Below are 23178 nucleotides of genomic sequence, written 5' to 3' on the forward strand. Positions count from 1 at the left end.
CGGTTTCCTTATCCACAATCTGCGGCACTGGAACGCGACCCGTGGTTCCACCGCCGGGATGTGGACGGCAGCGGGTGGGGCCGTCTGTAAGTGGCTCGGCATCGATGAGGTACCCGGACCTCACTGACTGCAAGGCATTCAGGTTGGCCATTGTTTGCCGATTCTACATTACCGAGCATGAAATCATACAAAGTCATGACCTGACTTTTAAATGGTGAATCACTTAGCCGCTATGCTTAATTACTTGATTAAGAAGTCTCACCGAAAGCCCTACGGACGTCAACTGAAAAAAAGAAATAGGGAAAAAAAACGTCCGCACGAAGACCGTACAAGAGACCGGGGCCGCCCAGGTCTGACAACAGCTTCGTCTTAGTTGCATATAGTCGGATGAGATACCGACTGGCGATGCGTGGCCGCTGCGGCACCCTTAAGAATACCTCATCAGGGTCATATGTATGTGTGTAAAGTAAACTTATCCATTGGAGTTTGACTAAACAAGCCATGCCGTGGTCAGACAAGACAGAGAGACCAATGGCTTGTGTACATTTCGTTGCTCCAGATATGCAGTTCCCAGACAAGCTATCGCAGGATACCTCATTAATAAGCTGAGACTGGGTTGATTGAGCTGGCTGCATCCATGAATTCGTGGTTTGACTTACCGGCCAATACACGTCATATTGGACATCACTCGCTGGGTACGGTCAATTGTTTCGAATCCGCAACTGCGCAAACCAGACGTTGGGCGTGACATCCCACTCATTGAATCATCGCCACTACCAAAATCACATCAAGCAGAAGGGGAGAGACCCAATTCATTGAAATGTTTGTAATATTAATCAGCTGAAACTGTGCACATCTATAGATGATCGATGCGTATGAATGAAAACCCCATAAACAATGCTTTTTGATACCTGAATAACAACCCATGAGCGGCCCGCAATGCTGAGCGCCTGCAATGAACAAACTTTGGCCCAAACCAAGACAACAACAAATGCTGTCAATATGGAAAATTCGGAAATGTGTCGAGAGATAGCCGATTCAAAACATTAAAGTCAGCCGTATCTCGTACCCTCGTATATGCATTATTTGCAAGACTCGCTCATAGAAAACCATGCAAGACGGTGCTGAAATGCAGAAGACTCATGAGCGGGCCGGGGTGCTGACGGAATCATACCCAGCCGATCCGTTCCTCGCCAATAACGGCTCCGTCTCCCGCCCGCTTCCAGACGCCTCTCCGCTCGAGGTGCTTGTGATCGTGTCGTCGTCGTCATCGGTGCTCTCTTCGTCGTCGCTGGTGTCAGGCGACTGCGTGAGAGCATCGCTATCAACGAGCATGTAGATGGGCACGGCGCCGATGATGGCGGTGACGGCGAGGAACCACCAGGAGGTGATGACGTAGCCCTTGCCGACGCCCCAGGAGAACGCAGCACCGGCGGCGGCGGGACCAAAGGCGCGGCCGAAGCCGGAAAACATCGTCGCGAAGCCGTTGAGGGTGCCGAGGATGCGAAGGGAGGAGGCGGAATTCGTGAGGAGGATCGTCATGCAGGGGAAACCGATGATGACTGCGAATGCCTTTGTGAACATCACGACCATAAGCGCGGCGTAGCGGCTAAAGGTCGTCTCGAAAAGGACGGTGAAGGGAGTCAGGATGTAGACGACGGGGAAAGTCAGAGCTGCGCGAGATATCAGCATTGGCATTTATGCAAGCGAGAGGAAATTATACATACCGCATGCGCGGAAGCAGCGAAGGACACCAAAGTAGTTGCACAGCGGCGGGAAAACGAAGAACTGAATCACACCGCAGGTGATGCCATAGATTGTGAAGATGGTGCCAATGCGGTCTGAGCCAAGACCGAAGCCGCCAGAGAACTGGAAGGGCAGGTGGGTATTCTCTGGCGTATGCTCGACAACAGGGTAGTTGAGGAATACCGGAAGGACCTGGTCGTAAGCGACGGAGTGGAGAGCGAGGAAAGTGTAGCAGATAAGGTTGATAGTCGTCTGCGCGGTGAACACCTCCTTCATGCTGGGTGCCTCCAAGGGTTGCTTGTTGTCCTCGAGCGGATGCGCGGGTGGGTTGAGCTTGGTAGGCACAAGCGGCGCAGTAGCCTCGCCGTCGACGAAAGAGGCGCGGCGAGCGCGGGTGTTTGCGCGGTGGTAGTGGCGAGTGCGACGGAATGGACGAGTGAGGCGTTCGCCCAAAGCCAGGCCCCAGTCGGGCTCATGGCGCTTGCTCTCGAGAGTCTCTTTCAGGAAAAGGGTCGCGTTCGTAACGGAAAGGAGGAAGAAAACGGCAGCGAGGAGGTTCGGCAGGGCAAAGGGGTAAGTCGTGAAGAACCAGCTGTCGCCGAAGATCGAGGGAAATCGGTCGGCGGGCTTAGCGAAGAAGCCACCGAAGGCGGGGCCGAAGATGGAACCGACTGACCAGACCAGAGGCATGATGGAGAAGGCTCGGGGCTGTAGCTCTTTTTCGGGGACCATTTCTGCTACCATTGTGCGGATGATTCCGACTGAATGCGCATGTTAGCTGAGTCGTGACTGGTGATCGAAACAGTTGGGTATGCTTACCATTACCGTTACCACTGCCCAAGATAGCGCGAACAGTAATCGCCATGGGCAGGCTGGTTGACATTCCCCAGACAACGAAGAATACCATGGTCGAGAGCAGACCAACAATGATTGTCGGTTTCCTGCCAAAACGATCGGATGCTCTACCCCACGGGACTGCAGTACAGCTCTGAGCCAAGGAGAAGACGGCGGATGTGATGCCGGCCCATCTCGCAACATCGTTCTGTTCTACTCCGAAACTTTTGATCATCTCTGGGAGGTACGGGAAGACGGAGGTCAAGGCGAGCGGTTCGGCAAAGCGAGCGACGGCTACACGGGACTGTTAGCGATGCAGAAGACGGACTAGGTTGGCGGACACCTCGAATGAAGGTTTCGCGATGCATATGACGTCGGGCGCAAGGTGTAATCTGCAGCAGTGACATGCCAACCGCCTTGGGCTTGGTGTATGAAGTCTCGACCTCGGTCGGTTCACATTGATCAGGCAGCTCGGAAGACCAGGACCATTTTCCACGTCGCATTCGAAAGTAAGATATGGTAGGCTTAGGGATGTAAATGCGTGGCTAAAGGACAGGCGGCTTCGGGCGACAAGACGTGAATTTCCCAACCGGCCCCATGCGCTCTCGACTCTTGTGTAAACGCTTCCTCGTATTGCTCCAAATATTTTCTCTTGTGTGATCCCAGACGCCGCGATGTGCCTGCTTCCTTGGCTATGTAAAGGCACTTGCCCGGCACTAGGTGTTGTTGCGCGGATTCGCATTTGTAGATCAAATGTAGTTAAAAGCAATCGCAGTAACAAGTTTTGAAAAGCCGGGGCGTCTTACCCAGAATGGCCAGCTGCTTCGCGGGCAACTTGGGCTTTGTTGGCTTGGTCATATTGACGATCTGTGACCGCAAATACGGGAGAAGATCAAGTCGCGAAGTTCGCAAGGATCGATGTTACTGCCGCACGCTGGAGTGAGTGATCGACCCGGATGGTAATCTAGATTTCGGCGCTGGATCCTTGGTGACGTAGTAATTCTCCGTCGTCTGCGCTTGTGCGACGTAGGGAGCAGTGATAAAGCAGAATAATTCGGGGTCGGGCAGATCCAGAATCGAGGGAAACCAACGGCCTTTAAAAACAAGGTAGGAAAAAAGGCAGAATTGGAGAAGGGAGTCACAAGAACACAGGCAGCGGATGGGAAAGGCGGTTCGTCAAGCGCAAAGAGCAGAAAAAAAGAAAAAAAGTCCTAACGGGAAAGATCCACTTCGATGTCTGCAGGCTCGCGGCTGCACTGGGCCGGACAGGGAATAGCGTGGGTAATGTATCCGCACCGGAGCTGGGGAGTCATCCGCCCCTTCCCACCTCCCACCCCAGCTTCCTGCAGAAGTTCGAGCCCCGTGAATGGCAGTGGGAATGTCTGGGCAGCGGGCAGGAAGGGGACTCGACCTTTTCCCCGTTCTCTTGCACCGATCCCGTCCAATAATGCTGACGGAAGTCTCTGTATTCCGTCTGGGCCACTGGCTGGAGGGGGACAAGAGGGTTGCGGTTTGGTTCAAGCAACAAGTACACCGAATTCATGGAGGGGCGAATATCTGGCCGTATGCCTCCGGGCGGGCCACCATTGGAACCGCCTCGGCTTCGCCTACCGGGGAATAGCCACTAGCTGGAGCACCGCTCTGGAGGTGGGCATTCCCGCCTGCCGTACCCTTACTTGGCGATCACTAAGACGTACCCATCACGGTTGGCGGGCGTAGTAGGTCAGCATCAGCATCAGCGCCAGCATCAACGGTCGTGTCGACCTACGGCGGTAGTAAACAGTGACGTGAGCGCGAGATGCGAGGGAAGTAGTCGAAATGCATTGCTGCGCGTTGGCAACAGAGATGGGATGATCGTGGGCATAGATGTGTCTCGGATATGGACTGGACGGGTCTGTGAGAGAGTTTGGCTTCTTCTCTGCAGATTTGTAGGGGACGCTGGTTCGGCTTGCGCGGTGCCCCGTGTTGCTGGCCACAGCAATGCGCACTTCTCCATCACGGCTTCCCTGCCTGCAACCGCTGCTGCTGAAGCGAGCGAGGAAGACAGCGTTCCCGGTGCGTACCCGGTCGGCCCAGGCCAGACCACGGTGCGGTGCGGGCAGGCGGTCGGGAGGTGTGCGACGGGTGTTGGAACAGGGGGGGCGATGTTTGCTGCTGGAGATGGATGGTCCGGCTGCACTGCGACTCCGCGTAATGCCTGCAAGCCGGCCATTGTGCGCGCTTCCAACGGCCGCCACAGAGGGTCCGATTGTCGGCAGAAACTTTGTGGTTGTTGCTCCTGTTGTTGGAGTCGGTGAGGGTGTGAGGGAAAAGGCAGGGGTCCTCGCTGTAGGACGATTTGTGGTTGCGCCTCAAACGCAAAAGCAGAGACACTGCTGTTTTTTTGGACGAAAAAGAAGTTGCACCCCCCGCAAGTTGCCATGACGTCCAGCCTTCACCATGGTGGGGGGCCTCTTTTCCCGGCGGCGACTGACCGACTTCGCCGAAGCCGGGGCCGAACCTCGGGGTGGCTTGCAGGAGCGTGGGCGCAGAGTTGGCAGCTGGACACAATGACACACTGGGGCGCACTGGCTCCAGCTGAATAATCATCACGGGCCCATTGGATGTTACGCAGGGAACACCCTACTTGTTCGACTTGCCAGCGCAGCACTCGGCATGAAATCTGAACATGCGAATCCCTAAGACAAGACATGTGCTGTCGCTGCCTCATTCAAAGACATTGCACACCGCCAGACAGCAAAGCAATCACCAAAGATGCAGCTTCTCGCACTCAGAGACTTCAGCTTCGGAGAGTGGTGGTTGCCAGGCAGCGTATCCGGGAAGAGTTTGATTGAGTGATTGGACGGAATCCACCCAATCAATTGCGTGATCACCGGGTGTTGGCCGATGTCCAGTCACAGGCGCAGGAGAAGGGAGGTTGTGTGTCTCGACTCTCTTGACTCGAGGGGCTGAAGGGGTTAAGGGGAACAGGCGGCAAAGGCGTCGCCGCTAACCAAGGCGAAGAACGGATGATGCAACGCCTGTTCTTATGATGACGATGGATCGAAACTGTGTTTCCTCAGGCGTGCTTATATTCCCGGGCTTGTGCCATGCTAGATCGGACGCAGTAAGACTGTCGATGCGGTGTCACGGGTCGAGTTTTTGAGGGGTCCGATCTAATGAGATAAGCAGATAGGATAGCCCATGCCGACGACTGAACCGCAACGACGCTCCATATCTCGCAGCGTGGTGAGCACGCCTGTTATCTCCAGAGTCCGGTGTTGAAGTCGGCACCGGACCGCCGATGACCCCGCAAAAGCCCCCCCAGCTCGCCTGTGTCCCCGAAACAGGAAGGAGGCCAAGCCCATTCGTCAGCCAGTGCTGGAAGCAGGCAAGCTGGGCGGGTTCTCAGTGACTGTCAGCCAAATCAGCGCCCGTGGGTGGCCAGTGTCAGTGGAGGCGTCACCACCCGGCGGCAGCCGATCGGCAAAACCGTTACCAATTGACGCTTGATAACATCAACTGAAGCACGCAATGTTCGTACCAGACTTGTAATCTCTCCAACTCTGTTTCAACTACATCTCTGGCGGCAGGAAAAAAGCGCAGAGAGAAGCTTGTCAATTGTGTTCTGGTGACGGCTTCCGGTGCTTTTGCAAGATGGCACAAGAGTAAGTACGCGTTGCTGTCGTCCTCGTGCGACCTTTTGGAGCTCTGTCTGGTGCCTGAGCTAGTGTGGCTGGTGGCCGCGCGATGATGCAACCACCATCGTAAGCCACACGTGCGCATCCGCGTCTCATGTTGCTTTCATTCATCATTTCACGCCCGTCTCGTTCCCTATATCAGAGTTTCGCGACTTCAGCTTTCGAGAGCTGCGTGATATAGACTCGGCTGACACGAACCACAGAAAGCGCTACCACGACAAAATGGCTAATGAGCGGACGCCGCTCATCACCAACGTCTACGTTGGTGCGCCCCGACCCCGCTACCAGAATCACGTCCTGCGGCGCTTCTGTACCATCGCGCTCTCTTCCATCCTCATCTTTTGGTCCGTCTTCTTTGTCGTTGCGCTATTCGTCGACGACCCACCCCGACACCACCACCATCACCACAATGGCTGGTCCCTGACCAACAGCTTCAACCGTGCGCCCATCACTCACGAGGAAGTCCAGAAGATCCTCTTTGAGGTTCCCTCATCTGAGAAGGCCGAGGAGTGGAGCAGGTACTACACTGCCGGCCCCCATCTCGCAGGTCAAAACTACTCTCAGGCAAGTAATGTGATACCACTTGCGAGCAAACAGCATTTAACAGCCCGACAGGCTTTGTGGACCAAGGAGAAGTGGGAGTCTTGGGGCATCCAGTCCGACATTGTTGCTTACGATGTGTACATCAACTACCCCGTAGACCACAGCCTTTCTCTGCTCTCCAAGTCCAAGGATGAGGAGGAGTCCGCCTGGAAGGTCGAGTTCAAGGCCGCGCTTGAGGAGGATGTGCTCGAGGAGGATCCCAGCTCCGGTCTGCCGAACCGCGTGCCGACCTTCCACGGTTACTCCGCCAGCGGCAACGTGACTGGATCCTTCGTCTTCGTCAACTACGGCACGTACCAGGACTACGAAGATCTCGTCAAGGCCAACGTCAGCCTCGAGGGCAAGATCGCCATTGCCAAGTACGGCGGCATTTTCCGCGGCCTCAAGGTCAAGCGTGCGCAGGAGCTCGGCATGATCGGTGCTCTGCTGTATAGCGACCCTGGTGACGACGGTAAGGTTACGGAGGAGAACGGCTACGAAGCCTACCCCGACGGCCCCGCCCGTCACCCGAGCGCCGTCCAGCGCGGAAGCGCCCAGTTCCTCTCCGTCCGGCCCGGTGACCCCTCCACCCCGGGTTACCCCTCTAAGCCCGGTGCCCCTCGCGCCCCTGTGGACGATGCCACTCCTTCTATCCCCTCCATCCCCATCTCCTACGCCGACGCCATCCCTATTCTCAAGGCGCTGGATGGCCACGGTCCCTCCATCAAGGACTTCAACAAATACTGGAACCGTAACCTCGGCCTCGCATACAAGGGCGTCGAGTACAACATTGGCCCTACCCCTGACAACGTCGTCCTGAACCTCTACAACGAGCAAAACTACACCACGACCCCTCTATGGAACGTCATTGGTATTGTCAACGGCACCATCCCCAACGAGGTCATCGTTGTCGGCAACCACCGCGACGCCTGGATTGCTGGCGGCGCCGGTGACCCCAACAGCGGCTCCTCCGTCCTCAACGAAGTCATCCGCGGCGTCGGTGTCGCAGTCGCATCCGGCTGGAAGCCAACCCGCACAATCGTCTTCGCCTCCTGGGACGGCGAGGAATACTCCCTCATCGGCAGCACGGAGTGGGTCGAAGAATACCTCCCCTGGCTCTCTGCCGCCTCGGTAGCCTACGTCAACGTCGACGTCGGCGTCCGCGGCCCTCACTTCAGCACCTCTGCTGCACCCCTCCTCCACAAGGTCCTCCGCGAGATTACCCACATCGTTCCCTCGCCCAACCAGACCGTCCCGGGCCAGACCGTCGGCGACGTCTGGAATGGCCGCATCAGCACCATGGGCTCCGGCTCCGACTTCACCGCCTTCCAGGACTTCGCCGGCATCCCCTCCATCGACATGGGTTTCGGCGGCGAGAACGACGAGGCCGTGTACCAGTACCACTCCAACTACGACTCCTTCCACTGGATGGAGAAGTTCGGCGACCCAGGCTTCGTCTACCACCGCACCATGGCCCAGATCCTCGGCCTCGTCGTCGCCGAGCTCTCCAACGTGCCCGTCATCCGCTTCAACGCCACCGACTACGCCGATGCCCTCTCCGGCTACGTCGACCAGGTCGAGGCCAAGCTCGCCGCCGCGGAGCCCGTCACGGACGACGAGGTCTTCCGGCAGCGCGCCAGCGTCGCCGTCGCCGACGCCGACGCGCAGGGTTCGCAGTCGCAGTTCCGCGCCTCCCTGCAGGTCCTGCGCACCTCCATCGCCGCCTTCCGCGAGAAGGCGTGGAACCTCGACGAGACGGCCGCCTGGGTCGACTGGGAGCTCAAGGAGGACATCCCCTGGTGGAACATCATCCGCAAGATCAAGCTCGGCCTCGCCTTCGTGTGGGTGAACAAGAGCTACAAGGGCATCGAGCGCAACTTCCTGTACCCTGGTGGTCTGGACGGCCGTAGCTGGTTCAAGCACGTCGTGTTCGCGCCCGGTCTGTGGACTGGATACGCTGGAGGTAAGTCATCCACTCGCTCGTGATTTTGATACTGAGCTTTGATTGCTGACGAAATGAAGCTGTCTACCCTGGTCTGCAGGAGAGCATCGATGCCAAGGACTACATCAACGCCGTCAAGTGGTCCGGCATCATCAACGAGTGCGTCGCTTCTGCCACCAAGGGCATCTAATTGGTGCGGAGGGCAAGGTAATACCGTACGTCAGTCATCAATAACGTAAGTAGACGACGGCCGAGCTTTGGATCAATGTTGTGGGCGAACCGACCTGTACGATACTTTCATAGCGTGGTTGCGAATTCGTTATATACACCAAGTATGCAGGAATATCCAACTTGACAGGTGTGGCTTAGTAGGGTCAAACTTCCGATTTAAGAATGCAGATGTACCTGATGTTGCCTTGCAAGAAGGCGTTGACCTTAACTATGAGCCAGGGAGATAAAGGAGGACGGTGTGTGAAACCAATGAGACAGATTGCGAACCCCTCTCCGCGGTTACAGCAGCGTTTGCAAAATCCGGTAGACTTGGGACGTGTTGTTACCATTGCAAACCCCGTGAGCTTCATCAATTTCACCTTCAGCACAAGCATGATCCAATCAACTGAACCTCTCTCTTTTAGGCTTTACGTGATCTATGCGTCTATAGCCTTTAGTAGTCATACATACATTCCTCCACCTCTTTTTTGTAACATCTTCCATCTACACAGCTCTAGACCGCAAATCTTAGAACTTGTAGACCTGGTCGGGAGAGTATCCCAGCTCCTTCAGGACACCGACAAGCTCGCCCTGGTCCTTGGGGCTCTTCTTGTTACCAGAAACAGCGTTCATCAGGCCGGGAGGGCCGCAGACAAAGACCTTGATGTTCTCGCTCTTGGGCTCGGGGAGGACCTGCTTGAGCAGCTCCTTGGTGATGAAGCCCTTGCCGCCGACCCACTCCTTGGGAGGCTTGTCGAGGACGTAGAAGGCGCGGAAGCGCTGGGGGTACGTGTTCTCGAGCTCGGCGAACTCCTTCTTGAGCAGGATGTCCTCCTCGGTGACGTTACCAAAAACGAGCGTGACCTTGGTCTTGTCGTCAGGGTTGCTGAAGATGGCGCGCGCGAGCTGGTACATGGGCGTGATGCCGGTGCCGCCGGCGACGAGGGCGATGTGCTCGTGCTTGTTGGGCGTCCAGGGGTACTTGGGCAGCGGGCCCTTGAAGTCGAGGCGCTGGCCAGGCGCCATGTCGTGCATGTGTGTGGACATGGGGCCGTTGGGGTACTTCTTGACGAGGAGGTCGACGTAGCCCTTGGCGTCTGTCATGATATTATCAGTCACAGCTTCTTGCAATGCGTTTCCCCGTTTTGACTGTTTTCCAGGGTCAATCGCCACGGGAAAAGGAAGAACATAACTCACCCTCATCAGAAATGGGAGTGTAAGGCCTCAGGGTGGCCTTCTCGTCCTCGGGGCCCTTGTACTTGGTCAGGACGGCGCTCGCGACGTCCAGGCCGGAGACCATGTCGCCCTCGGGCAGCGCGAAGCGGAACTTCTTGGTGTTGTGGTTGACGTTCTCGATGGCCTCGAGCTTGAGCGAGACGAAGCCCTGGTCGCCTCCCGTGAGGGCCTTCTTGGGCGCGACGCCGACGGCGGCCTCGGCCTTCTGGACGGCGGGGGAGCCCGAGAAGAAGTAGTACGCCCCGCCGGCGGCGGCGGCAGCTCCGCCGGCGATCAGCGCCGCGCTGGAGGACGAGGACTTGGCCGCGGGCTCGGTCGCGTAGCGGCGGGCTTGCTGTGTGGCGGGGAACATCCAATGGTCAGCTCAAAAGTTCCTGTTTGGAGCTTGCTTACGGCGGGAGACAGGGCTGAGTGGGAAAAGCGCGGGACAAGGTATGGTGTGATGATCCCAAACAATCTGGCATGCCCGCCGCGGGGAAAATCTGTTGGAGCAAGGGTGAAGCGTACCATCTTGAGGGGCTGCGCAGCCCGGAGAGCAGTGCGGGCGAACATTTTGACGGTTCAATTGGCGGTTTTCGTGACCGGAGACGTCAATTAAGGGTTGTCGTGGATTGAGAAAAGTTGCGGTGGAAGAGAGGTCCGACTCGCGGGCAGGTCGAACAGCTTGGGGGGGTTGGATCCGAGACAGTGGGAAGGGAGCTCTCTACCGGGTAACCCGCAAAAGCTCTGGCCTGCGCCCGCCGGTGGATGACGTACAGGTCACGTGGGATGCATCCGATTCCCCCGATCCCCGCCGATAATGAGCTGGCCCCGGAGGCCGAGCCAGGTGCAAAAACCGGGGTATTTCTAAGCAAGAGCTGACGACGTGCTCGCAGGGTTGCGTTACGAGCTTGGCCTACAGGCAGTGCGGCGCGGCGTTGATGGTGTCGTTCGCGTCCAGCTCAGAAGACTGCTTAATGGAATCAAAAGCGGGTGGGACAGGGTCAAAAAAGTTCATTCCTCTGGCGAGGAAAATGGGGGGTTTCCCGATATATTATATACAAGCAAACAGCTTCAGTTGCCGAGAGCTTAACTAAAACACATCTTCACTTTCATCCGCCGCTCGAGCCGGGTATTCGAGCGCGTTGTTCCTCCATTTGAAGCCACATGCATCCTCCGTACCGTATCCTCCCGTCCTCCTGCTTCATCCAAGCTACATGCTGAAAGCGACCGACCAGGGGCTCCTCTCTTTATGTCTCCTGAAATACAACGTTACGCCTCTTGATCATCAAACCGAAATCAGAAAACGCTCCTCCCTGACGTCCCTCATAGTACATGATTCATGACTGATCCTCCAGGGAAAAAGAATCTGCCAAGCCAGAAATCTAGCCGTCGAGTTTTGCTGCCAACGTGTGCCTTTTGGCCATCATGGCCCATTGTCCGTCTCCATGGCGTCGGGATCTGCGGGTTTCTCGCTGGGGGTCTTTGCCTTTGGTGTGCTTGATCGATCAACCGTCTTGGTCTCGGTTGTGGTCTCGGTTGTGGTCTCGGTTGTGGCCTCCGTCAAGGGGGAGCCCTGAGAGTCGCTCTTCTTCGCGGTTGTGTCCTGGCTGCCTCGGCGCATGATGCCGACGTCCTGGTGCGAAGCCAGCGTCGGCGTATTTGCTTGGCTGCCACCTCTCTGGCCGTGATAGTGGACCACTTGGGGCGGGGGCTGACCGGACTGGATTCCCAGCTGTTGCGTGGGATAGGGATCCAGGTCTTTGCTCGAGGTAGAAAACGTGGATACTACAGGTTGATGGTAACCGTTAGAAGACTGGCTTCCTGTCGGGGTATGGCCGTAGGTGAGATGCTCCGCTTGGGTCGGGGTGCCAACGTCGTTTGGTGAAGTCGAGCCCTCACCTAAGTTTCCAGTCAAACTGTTCATACCGCCTTCGATATCTCGCAACAAGCGAACATATTCTTCGGGGACTAATCCACTCTCTTGTGTCTTGGGATCCTCAGCCACAAGCCAGCCTTGGCCGTGTCGGTAGGAGACCCAGATGATTTGCCCCTCCACAAGGGGCAATTCGTTTTCGTTTTCCCTTTCAAAGTCAAAAAGTGCGACGGCCTTGCCATGCATCTCCTCGTCAGGCGATGTAATGGTGAATTGGTAGTCCCGCGAATACCGGGACTGGTCCTCATCTCGGAAGCCGGGGGATGATGCGGAGCTCGATGCATCGGAGTACTCGTGTTCGGCGTACTGCCGCGGGGGTTGGTCGCCCAGCTGGTATGCGTGGCTTGAATGTCTCGCATCGTCGGGCGGGTAGGTGACATATTCCCCGCCTGGGCCGTTTGCCTCTCCTCCTTGGTTCAAGTAGTATCGCTCGCTGCCATCACCGCTGGTGCTTACATAAAATCCGCGCTCTCTTTCATATTGTGCCGGGTGCAGAATATCTCCATCGTCGCGAGCCTTTGTTCTCCCAGTTCCCAAAGCCGCGGAGGACGACTTGTGCTTACGGTGTCGCGAGCTGACAACCGGGCTGGCCAGATCTTCATCCTCGCTCCAAGGCGGGCCGTCTGCGAATTGCACCGAGGGGAGGTCGTGGTTTCTGCCGAAGCCATCAGGACCCCACGCGCCGGTATCCCAACTCATCTTGGTCTCCCAGGCGGCGGGAGGGTCGGAGAGGCGGCGCGACTCGCTGAGAGGGGTGCTGAGGCCGGAAGCGGGATGCGACGGCTCTGGCGGGGGACCATAATGCATGGGGTGCATGATGGGATAGGCGAAATCGCGCACCAGAGTGTAGGTGAGGCTCGAAGGAAACATTGGAAATATGTGGGATGGGGGTCGCGAACGCGACGGGACAGAGCCCGTCGAGTATTGCGACAGGCGATTCTTTGAAGCGTGCGACATTGGTCTCGGGGCTGTCGAGCGGCGGCTTGGAGGGGAGGTTATTAGCGGCGGCAGTGAGGGGTGATTCGGGTTTGTGGAGGGAGAAGCAGCTGCAGGTGGGGATGTCGCGGGCGAGGAGCTTTGGGACAGGAGCGTGGTCATCCTGAGAATATCGCAGTCGATGGGGAGCCAGCAAAAGGATGGCGGGCACCCGATTCGCGGATCCTACGGCGTCGTGTGCCACCAAGCCAACAAAAAGGCCAGCAGAACAATCGAGCGCTTGCCGTCGCCGGAATTGCAAGAGAATATGATTGGTAAAATTCGGGTGTCGGGCCACAGCAGGCGGCGGATTCGAAGGCTTGCGCGCGGGTGGTTATCGTGAAGTCGTGCGGCACTGCACTGTACTGAAGCTGGTTCGAAGACGGAGCCGGACGGAGTGGTGAATGGAACGATGCGAAATCGAATAGGGCTGGTGGAAATAATTTTGGAGCAGCGGTAGCAACGGACTGGCCAGGTTGTTTTTCGCAAAATGAAAGTCGTCGCACGCGACGCTGAGGGTTGAAATCGAGTAAGGAGCGTCAAGAACTTAAGGCAGTCGCAGCGGGCGATTAATTCAGGTCGCGGGGTCGCTCGACGTGCGACAAGAGGGTGGGTTGGAAAGAAGAAGGTGTAGAAAATGGGATAGGCGGGATGTTGAGGAGGGCGATGAGAAGAGAAGAAGAGGATTGGAAGAAGAACAGAGGAGGAGCAGAAGGGGAGGAGGAGGTGAGGTTGGGAATAATTCGTTTAGGTTCAGGTTGCCGGTGCTGCCTCACACTCTGCTTCTACAGACTGCGTCTGGCCAATGCCTCTCTCGCTCTGCCTCTGCCTCTCTACCTCTGAGGTGGTGGTAGTGGTGGGCAGCGGCTTGGGTTTGTGTTGGTGCAGTGCTGCGGTTTCTGTTGCGGTGCAGTGTTCGTGGGCAGCAGACTGGATGGTGGGAGGTAAAAAGGTACCCTACCCAGAAGCAGAACGGCCGTGCCTCTTCGCACCAGACGGACGCAGCGCAGACCAACAGGACTGGACCACCTCAGGTTACCGTCGCGGGGATGTACATGTACTTGGGCGCGTCGTACCCTGTGAGGAGGGCGCTTCGTTAGCGGAAGACCTTGGGTAGCATTTGTTGTGTTTGTTTGGTGGGAGGGTGCGGGAGGCAGACGAACGAGACAGCAGAGGGCGGGACCTGTCCATGCGTCTAGAGCAGGTACTTGTACCTCGACCGGAAAGCCAGGAACAGAACAGACAGAGGAGCGGCCGAACGCTTTTGTTCTGTGAACAGACACTCGACCCCCAAACGCACTGGACTGCACCTCGATGCTGCTAAGCGCGTCGCGCAGTGATCCTACTGGCTGAGCCGGTACCTACCTTGGATAGCCTGTTGGAGCAGGGAGACGGAGGAGCAGGAACAGAGCAGCTGGTGGGAAGGAGGGCAAGGTACAGGAAGAGGCAAGATAGGTAGGTAGTAGGTCAGGTAGATACTAAGTAGGTAGGGTAAGGTAGGTAGAAAGACGGGAGAGGGGACGAGGGGAGGGGACACGATGAGGAGGGGGGACGAGTAAGGCGAGGCAGACAGCCAGAGGCAGCAAGCAAAGGCAAGCAGGGTCATCAAAGGTGTGATGAAGGAGGGGAACCTACCTCAGCAAGGTAAGGTACCTTCAGCAGCAGGTGAGGTAAGGTAGAGAAAGGCATCTGAACCGACTGACTGCGAGCAACAGCAATCGACTCTCGGCCAAAAACAGCAGCAACAGCAACAGCGGTCCCAACCGAGTCAGCGGCGGCGTTGCTGCAATCGGTCAGGATGCACTTCCTCTTTGCAAGCCAGCTCCAGTTCGTGGCGGGATCGATTGCCCAAATGGAACGAGGTACTTCCGCCCACTTGCCCGTTGCTAACAAAGACCATGTATCCATTCCGTATTTCTCGTCTCCATGCCATGCATCAGATGTCCTGCCTCCCAGGCCATCATCTGTCAGATCTGAACTGGAAGGGCATGTCCTCCGTCCTCCTCGTGGGTAACAATATCTGGAGACCTCTGGAGACCTCTGCACCCAGTCTCCAGACCACCAGACTAGACTTGTCAGGACAACAGACGCTGTGCAGTGCAGCACTGCCTGCAGGGAAGCCCGCATGTCCAGGACAGCTTGGGAACCCCGTCTGTAACTCTGTGCGGCAAAGGTATGCGAATACGCACCACCCCGTCTCCAGTCAATAGTCTCCAGTCCCCAGCATCAAGCATCCAGCATCCTCCAGCACACATCATGTACCTCATCTTGTCTTGCAGCTGCGACCCTCAGCCAAGCCCGTCGGACAGAGTACCTTCTGCGTGAATGATGAGTTGCCACGAGGGCCAGAAGGGAGCTCCGCTTTCTTCCTCTGCTTCAGATTCACAACTCGTCTGTCTTTTTCCAGTCTATCTGTGATGCGTCCCGCTGGAACTACAGTACAGTGCACCCTTCGCACGTACGCCTCAATGTAAGGCAATTACGTGGTTCCTGGTGTAAGTCGCCCGTCGTCCGTCCCCGTTCCATCGGTCCCATAACCAACCCAAGGGCATCCTTCCAGGAACCTTCACGTCGACCTTTTCTTGCCCGGGTTGTCTTGTTCAACTACACACAGGCCTTGCGCAAACTCTGCCATCCTACCGTCAGCCATGTGTCGCGGAGTCGCGACTTTGACCCAACACCCAATTGACTCGGCCGTCTGTTATTCAGAGTTTTCTCCTCATCAACGTTATGCCGTACCTGACACCGTGACGGACGCCCGCGCGTCGCCTACGCATCCCTCTCTTCTAAAAACTGCCCCTTCAGCCCGAACTCTATCCCCAGGGTGTCCCCCCAGAAGCCGCCCGTGCTCTCTAGTCTCTACGCCGTAAGAACTTTCCCAGAGACGCGTGAACGTTCGCCGCAGTGAGTACAACCTGCGGCCCGACTGATCCATGTTATGGACTGGGTCTGCCGGCCAACACGGGACGAAAGAGGAGGCAGGCTGCAAACAGGCAGGGGCTGAGACGACGTCCATCACTGAGTACAGACGACGACGACTCGCCGGGTACAAGCTGCACTAAAGCATGTTGGAGATGAGTCGTCTGTTTCTCTCGATCAACCGTTTCTTGCGAGATCAGTGTCAAGCACGAACATGGCGGGGCGGCTTCCAGTGCTATTCTTGGTCTGCCTGGGCTGTCATCAATTAACAAATATTGACTACGCCAGCATCGACCGGCGCAGTCTCCCGTTCAGGTCGCACCAAGGTCAGACAGCGGCCGGCCCACACCTGATTAGCGAGGACGTCCCTGGCGCAAATCATGAAGGTATCCAGTCCTGGGTATCCATTGACGTCTACAGCGCCGGAGGGCAGAGGTAGAGACTGGCCAGACATTGGTGTCTTGGTCCGAACAGTTGGGCATAAGACCTCTAGCGGCACTGATTGCCAGAGGCAAAGATTCAGATCAGAGATGCATCGCAAGATCGACGCTGGACCCCGTCCCGGCCAATGCACACACAACTCGTGGTACATACCAAAAGTTGCTCACCACGCAAATGGCACAAGCTTCTAGAGAGAGCTCTGTGCTTTTCTCTGATGAGTGAGGTGGACAGCCTGAAGCACAAACAACCATCCGGTCCTTAGCCAGGCGCTATTCCACTAGCTGCATCTCAGCGGCCATCAGTGCCCATCCGTGGGGCAACCCACAAGCCGACGGATGGGCTCTGCATCGCAAATTGCGCTGCTGTCGTCCATTTCTCCAAGGGTGGGAAAATGACCGTGGTGAAACTTCAACGCTGATCGACGGTCTCCCGCATCTCCTTGAGGCTGCAGCAACTGCTTCGCTGGTGTCGGTAAAGTCAGCAGCCCAGAAAGCCACGTGCAGAACAGCGGTCACCGAAGTTTCCAGCGCCATATTGGAACTGTTAAGGTCAGAGACGGACGGCAAGCAGCGAGGGGGGTCTGGCTTCATGCGTCTCTCTCGTCAGCATCATTGGATTGCCGCGGAACGCCGGGCTTACAGCGTCATAATGCAACGGTGGGAGACACCTCAATGCATATGACGACCAGATCATTGGACAGCCTGGCGAGGCATAGGGTGAGCGGGAGTGTGAGCGTCGCCGCGTTGGGCCGTCCGCAGACCGCAGAACGCAGGGCGCATCACGCAGCTTAACATCAGGACAGTATCACAGGCCACCTATCCAACCCAATCCGACCCCGAGAGGCAGGTAATTCCTCCGACGATCCGACAGAACGCCTCGCAACTTGCCAGATTTCCTTGCCAAAGTAGCACTGGTGGCACATAGCTGATGGGCCGACCACAAGACCCCCGGAGAGGTCTAGCCCATGAATCCTTCCAGGACAAGACCGTTAGGGTCCATATCTTTTTTGATATGCTTGCTGCATTGCCTCCTCGGTCGCACCCTGCTTCTCCAGCGTGCCCGTATCCGTCAGGCAAGGCTGTTTTACGATGTGGCCTTTGACAGCAACAGGTCTCGACCGTTCTCGTCTGTTTTAGCTCAATTGTTTGCTCCTTCAGACAGTCTGTCTGACTCTCATCAGCCAACCGCCATCCGGACGTCCAAAGTCATCTAGAATTTTGTTGGCGTTTCTATTTCTGGCTCACGAGTCACTGAAAACTGTAGCTGCATTTGGCCCGGCCACTGATTGGTGCCCTTGAAAGCGTCGTTTGTTTCAGCATCTGCGAGCGCCTAACAACCAATCACAGTAGCAAGCTCCGAGAAGCACTTGGGAACGCCCTGAGTCTATGTTTCTAGCGGGGCCTCAGGCAGGCGAGACCAAAGTCGATAGGCTGCTTACTTAATGCATCTGTTGCGTCACGGCCCGGCTTTCTGCCGAAGGAGAGCTCGCGTCGTCGGTGCCCTCCACTTTATTTCCTCCAAAACCCAACGTCATTGACGCCTGCGAAATTCTCTCCTCCACACACAACATCCATTGCTAGGACTTGGAGCTCTCAACAGCCCCTTCACGTCCGTCCTTGGATCGCAATTAGAGACTGGAGGGACGCTTTGGTGAAGCAGAAGATAGAGAATTTGCTTGTCAATTGCGGCGCGTACGCACCCAAACCCAAAAGGTAAGGCAAAACTCGTCGAACACAAAAAAACATTTCCTCGAGCTTCGCGTGATGAGTCTATATTTATTGGAGCTGTCTAAATCCCCCCTATGTTGACACACTCTTACCGTATACGCAAAAAACTGAAACTTGCGCTCAACTTTCTCTTCATTTATGAAATAAAGTGTCTGAATTTTGGCTAATTCAAGACACAGATCAGAAGCTCTACGACGACCACGACCTTGACGACACCAACCGACACGGCTGACCTTTTTTTTTTCCCCCCCTCTCTAACTTTTTATTTCCTTACTCGTTCTCTTTTGGGCCCCACGCGTTTCCTCTTTTACTCTTCGCGCCTTACCTTATCCATTCGTGAAGCTCCATCCATACGCCCCACTATCCACGCTCTTCGCAACACCATCGTGAACCTCAACCGCATCAATGGACGTCGCAAACGGAGCTGCGCAGGCCGCGGCCGTGGCGCCTGCAACGGCCAACGGTAACGGCGAGGCCGGCGCGCCATCCGACTCGGGAGAATTCAAGCTCAAATTCTGCACCGTCTGCGCGAGTAACCAGAACAGGTGAGCATGACCAACCTTGATCGCGACGAACAATCGCGCGTCCACTCGAAGCTTGTCCTAGGCAGTAGAAGACATGTCGCTGACGTATCCCGCAACCCAGATCTATGGTGTCTCATCTCCGTCTCGCAAACGCCAACTACCCCGTAATCTCCTTCGGCACGGGCTCCCTCGTCCGCCTGCCGGGCCCGTCCATAACGCAGCCCAACGTCTACCACTTCAACAAGACGTCGTACGACTCCATCTTCAAGGAGCTCGAGTCCAAGGATCCCCGCCTCTACCGCCTCAACGGCGTCCTCAACATGGTCGACCGCAACCGCCACGTGAAGTGGGGCCCCGAGCGCTGGCAGGACTGGCAGGTCGGCATGCCGCGTCTGCAGCACACCGAGGATCGCGGCAGCGTGGGCACCGAGGGCGGCGTCGTCGACATCGTCATCACCTGCGAGGAGCGCTGCTGGGACGCCGTCATCGATGACCTCATGAACCGCGGCAGCCCGCTCAACCGCCCCGTGCACGTCATCAACGTCGACATCAAGGACAACCACGAGGAGGCGAGCGTCGGCGGTAAGGCGATCCTGGACCTCGCGAACCACCTGAACGAGGCGGCCAAGCGAGAGAGGGAGGCGGTCGGCGCGGAGGTGTTCGACAACGGCAGCGCGTCGGCGAGAGCAAGCTTCGACGAGAAGGTGCCGGAGATCCTCGCGGAGTGGCAGGACCGGTGGCCGCATTTGCCTGCGATCTGGACCTTGGCCTGGTTCTGATCATGCTCTCTCTCTGTGTCTCTCTCGAGTTCGGAGAATTAGAACGTGCCGCGTCATGGTTATGGGCTCCGGGAAAGACGGCGCAAAACGGAACGGGCGTCCTCAGCTTGGGCGGGGATCAGCTCCCGACGGAAAGACATGGTCAGTTCGCTGTTTTGCTCCGGGACGGCTATCGCAGATCCCAACGGACCGGGCCCGAGAGAGAAAAAAAGTCCCGGCAAAGCACACACCATATTAGTATTATCATGAGACCCGACGGCATGAGGTCCCACGGGGCACACACATCGCGCATCACAATCTGGAAGGACGATGCGAAGCGGGCGGGGGTGATCATCCGGGGGAAGCATAAACCAGAGGAGGGATCCAGCTCGTTGGTCTAAATATACACAACAAAGGCTCCGGTCCCGCGTTGGATGGGAAGGAAGCAAGAGCGGTTTTTGTTTCCATCAGACGAAAGAATTCATGCGGGTTGGGAATGGGATACCCCACGCGGACGTGCTCCAGTAGACGACAATTGCAGTAGAAGAAGGGAAGCCGTAAGAGCATGCGGCCCTCGTCCAAAATTTCGAGACGAGAATCTGCGCGCGCGACTCATGGGCCAGGAGAAACTGCTCTCGCATCAAGAGAGTTCTCATACAACGAACGCAAACGTACATAAACTACGTAGGATGGTTTAATCATAATATCACTCCATAAAGAAACTTGAACGTCACTACGCCTGCGCGGATGCAACCTTGCCTTACCGAGCCTCAGATTAAACTACGTTGCTCGTTCTCGTCGATAAACGTGTTTCCCAACGTCGCATGCCGCTGCCGTTGATTCCCGCGCGCACACTTTTTAAGCTATCGCAGCCGCGTTTCGAGCTAGCCTCAGTCGAGGCAGGTTTCACGCACAAAAGTCGGCGGTCGGACCTTTTCCCGGGGTTTCCCGAGAACCGCAAAAGAGCTCACGGTGCAATTTTCCGTGGTAAATTTGTAGAGACTACACAGCCCTCGAAGTGAAATTAAGCTGGCCTTTTGGCTCAGGTGGATGTGGGGGAGGAAGAGGAAGAACCGACAGCTCTGGGATCGTTTCCGTCTTTTTGAGTTTGCATGCCTCTTGCCTGTGGTCTTGCTCGGACTTTGTTCATAAATCGATAGACTTGACGCTTGTGCTAGAGCCGCAGAGAAAACATGACGCGGAACGGGAGGTTTGATAGCGGCTAAGACGGCTTTGATGATGTGGAAAATTCGTCGTTGTTGTTAGTATTCTGACGTCAAATAGTCACTTGATTTGCCTGCACTTGCGGGAATATTATTGCTAAGCCTCGCCGGTGAGCCAAACTCGTGTAGACCATTTGCTGGTCGTGTGGTTAGTCGCAATATGTCGGGCAATTGATCAAGACTGGCACGGGACTGAACGGCAGAAGCAAATTGCAGGCGGATGAACCGGAGTGTCCCTGTGAGTTTTGAAGTGGTGGGGATTTTCCATGATGGGCGCAGGCCCGCGTATGATCGTATCCGCGATCCCTCGTGTAGCTTCGAGGCCACCCTTCCTTCGCCAGCTTCCATCGAATGTTCGCTGGGCGTGGCCAAGCTTCATTCCCGTCTCAGGGCGGGCGCGTTGGACGACGGGGAGGGGTTCATGCGGTTTGGATGTACCTTGCCATGTCACATGTCGCCTGGGAGCCTCACCTCGTGGCCGGGTCTCCTCTGCCCAGGGCATTCGGTTCGGGATCGAGGGTGATTGGCCCGGTAGCAGAGACCCAGTGACACCCGAATCAGGGGTTTGCTTGAAAATCCGAAGACAGTTGGCCAGCGCCTTTTCTGAGCACACGAAAAAGAAAGCACTGACGGCAGAATGATCGCGGCGGCGATGTCGAGTCCCCGAGGCGAGCTCGGCGGAGGCCTTCCAGACGGCTTGTCAGATTTGGGGATCTGGATTTTGAGGAATGGATCCCGCTCGATGGCCTAGGAGGGCTAGAAGAGTCGAGACTCTGGTGAGAGAGGCCGTGGACGACGGATGCAGCAAGAGCAGGGCGAGCCAGATGAGGTGCAATTTTAGGTGCAATAAAACGGTGCATGGGGCATTGGCAGTTGACGAGGGTTGCGCATCGGTTGTCTGGACAGAGCAGGCCGTGGGTATCTTGCTAACGACCGTGGCTGACGGACGGCACGGCTGTACGTATAGGAGACTTCTTCTAGGAAGGATATTTACAACCAGAGATTGTCGATAAGATTTTGGTGTATTTCTCCGTCTTCCTTGCCATGGGTTCTCGCGGCCTCTGGGCCAGTGTCATATCTGTCTGCAGTGCTCTCCTCGGCGACGGGTATCTAGTCCAGAGTCAGTGGAATCAGCAGAGCCAAGAGTACGGGGCTGTCAGGGCCGTCCGCTCGCATAAGGCGGGCAAGGCAAGACGGACGACAAGCAGTGATGACAGTGACAGGCTGTCAAGACTGGAACTTGAAGGCTGCAGACGCAAAGCAAAGCAAAGGCAGTGCCAACGTCTCGGTGCGACCTGGACTGGATTGCCAGAGTTCCGGCCCCCTTGCGCAGGGACGCTTTGAGAATCGCATCTCCACCATGCTTAAAAGGCATCCTTGTTCGATGCAACTGAACAGCAGGTTAAGGTCAGGCACGTCCGGATATGCCCATGGCCAGTGCCCCCTTATCCTTGCCCTTGTCTTCCGAATCTCCATCTCCCACAGACACCGCCACCGTCGAGTGACAGTCTGGGCCCCGGTCCCGGGCAGCGTGTGAAGGCCGCGGTGGACGGGTTGGCAAAAATCCACAATCGAATTTTGTTGCTAGCGCGCGCCAGCAAGATGGACCAATGGGTTGTGGAAAGGCCGCGCCATCACGGCCAAGGGTGGTTATTGCATCAGGGGTGGAAGTCTGGCAGCGGCCGGCGCGACATGGCCTGGGGATCGGGAGGATGGATAGGAAGATTTGAAAGAGAGGAAGGGGAATAGTGCAGTCAGTCGTCGGGGGACCCCTTGGAGGTGCGGATGGGAAAGGGGAGATGGATGGATGGATGCTATGCACGGCGGCATGAATCTGTGATGCACTGATGCGTGTACCGTACCTCAGCCCAGCGGGTGTGGTGCGTGTGTACGTGTGTGTGTGGGCGGACAGACGGATGGATGAACGATGGGAACTGCCTTGGGTGCTGGTGAAGAAAAGACATGACGAACGTGCGGGTAAAGGAGGAGGTGGTCGATGTGAGACACGGATGAGGTGACTTGGGCTGCTTCTCAGCTGAGAGACTGCAGCGAATGAATCAACGAAGGAACTTGACTGGCAGGCGTCAAGAGTCAGAACGCAGGTACCGTGTATCCGTAGTTCTGTAAGGTCAGAGGCAGGAACAAACTCTGGCGCTAATTCCTTGCCGCTGTGCATCGTTCCTGACTGGATGCATTGCAACTTCCATCCATCGTAGTAATTAGGTACTGCGTGGTAGTGTAGACGAACCCGCGAATCATTCGCGATTTCCGAATGCCCGCGCAGAGTTGCAGAGAACCCCACTCCCAATTCAATACCTACCGCCAACTTTGGAAAGCAGGCAGTGGCGGGAGATGAGAATCCGGAATGGCATCCTTCCCGCGCGAATTCCTTCTTTTCAGCGTGCCAGGGGCCATGGTCTTGTCTCTCCACGTCGCGTCGTGTGTCTTGTGTTGTCTCTGGGAACC

At 56.6% G+C, this 23178-nt stretch overlaps 5 protein-coding genes across 5 annotated transcripts; 2 read left to right on the forward strand and 3 right to left on the reverse strand.

Annotated features, from left to right (window-relative positions):
• Window positions 1–1140: 1140 nt before the first annotated feature.
• On the reverse strand, window positions 1141–3438 carry CGCS363_v011053 (uncharacterized protein; the record flags this gene model as incomplete). The annotated part of the gene is made up of 4 exons (XM_036642902.1): window positions 1141–1673; window positions 1728–2507; window positions 2566–2874; window positions 3387–3438. The coding sequence occupies 4 exons, from the start codon at window positions 3436–3438 to the stop codon at window positions 1141–1143; spliced, it is 1674 nt and encodes a 557-aa protein (XP_036492319.1).
• A 2778-nt stretch (window positions 3439–6216) lies between these two features.
• CGCS363_v011054 (putative glutamate carboxypeptidase) lies at window positions 6217–8974 on the forward strand (the record flags this gene model as incomplete). Its single annotated transcript, XM_036642903.1, has 3 exons — window positions 6217–6227; window positions 6464–8805; window positions 8865–8974. 3 exons carry the CDS (start codon window positions 6217–6219, stop codon window positions 8972–8974), a joined length of 2463 nt encoding a protein of 820 aa, XP_036491369.1.
• Window positions 8975–9522: 548 nt separating this feature from the next.
• Window positions 9523–10782, reverse strand: mcr1 (NADH-cytochrome b5 reductase 2; the record flags this gene model as incomplete). The annotated part of the gene is made up of 3 exons (XM_036642904.1): window positions 9523–10091; window positions 10192–10564; window positions 10738–10782. 3 exons carry the CDS (start codon window positions 10780–10782, stop codon window positions 9523–9525), a joined length of 987 nt encoding a protein of 328 aa, XP_036491748.1.
• Window positions 10783–11635: 853 nt separating this feature from the next.
• On the reverse strand, window positions 11636–12961 carry NBP2 (NAP1-binding protein 2; the record flags this gene model as incomplete). Its single annotated transcript, XM_036642905.1, has 1 exon — window positions 11636–12961. One exon carries the CDS (start codon window positions 12959–12961, stop codon window positions 11636–11638), a length of 1326 nt encoding a protein of 441 aa, XP_036492325.1.
• A 5651-nt stretch (window positions 12962–18612) lies between these two features.
• Window positions 18613–19510, forward strand: SSU72 (RNA polymerase II subunit A C-terminal domain phosphatase SSU72; the record flags this gene model as incomplete). The annotated part of the gene is made up of 2 exons (XM_036642906.1): window positions 18613–18752; window positions 18853–19510. The coding sequence occupies 2 exons, from the start codon at window positions 18613–18615 to the stop codon at window positions 19508–19510; spliced, it is 798 nt and encodes a 265-aa protein (XP_036492324.1).
• Window positions 19511–23178: the final 3668 nt, after the last annotated feature.

This window comes from Colletotrichum siamense (genome assembly GCF_013390195.1).
Source record: "Colletotrichum siamense strain Cg363 chromosome Unknown KSG_Cg363_contig07, whole genome shotgun sequence".
NCBI classification, from domain to species: Eukaryota; Fungi; Ascomycota; class Sordariomycetes; order Glomerellales; family Glomerellaceae; genus Colletotrichum; species Colletotrichum siamense.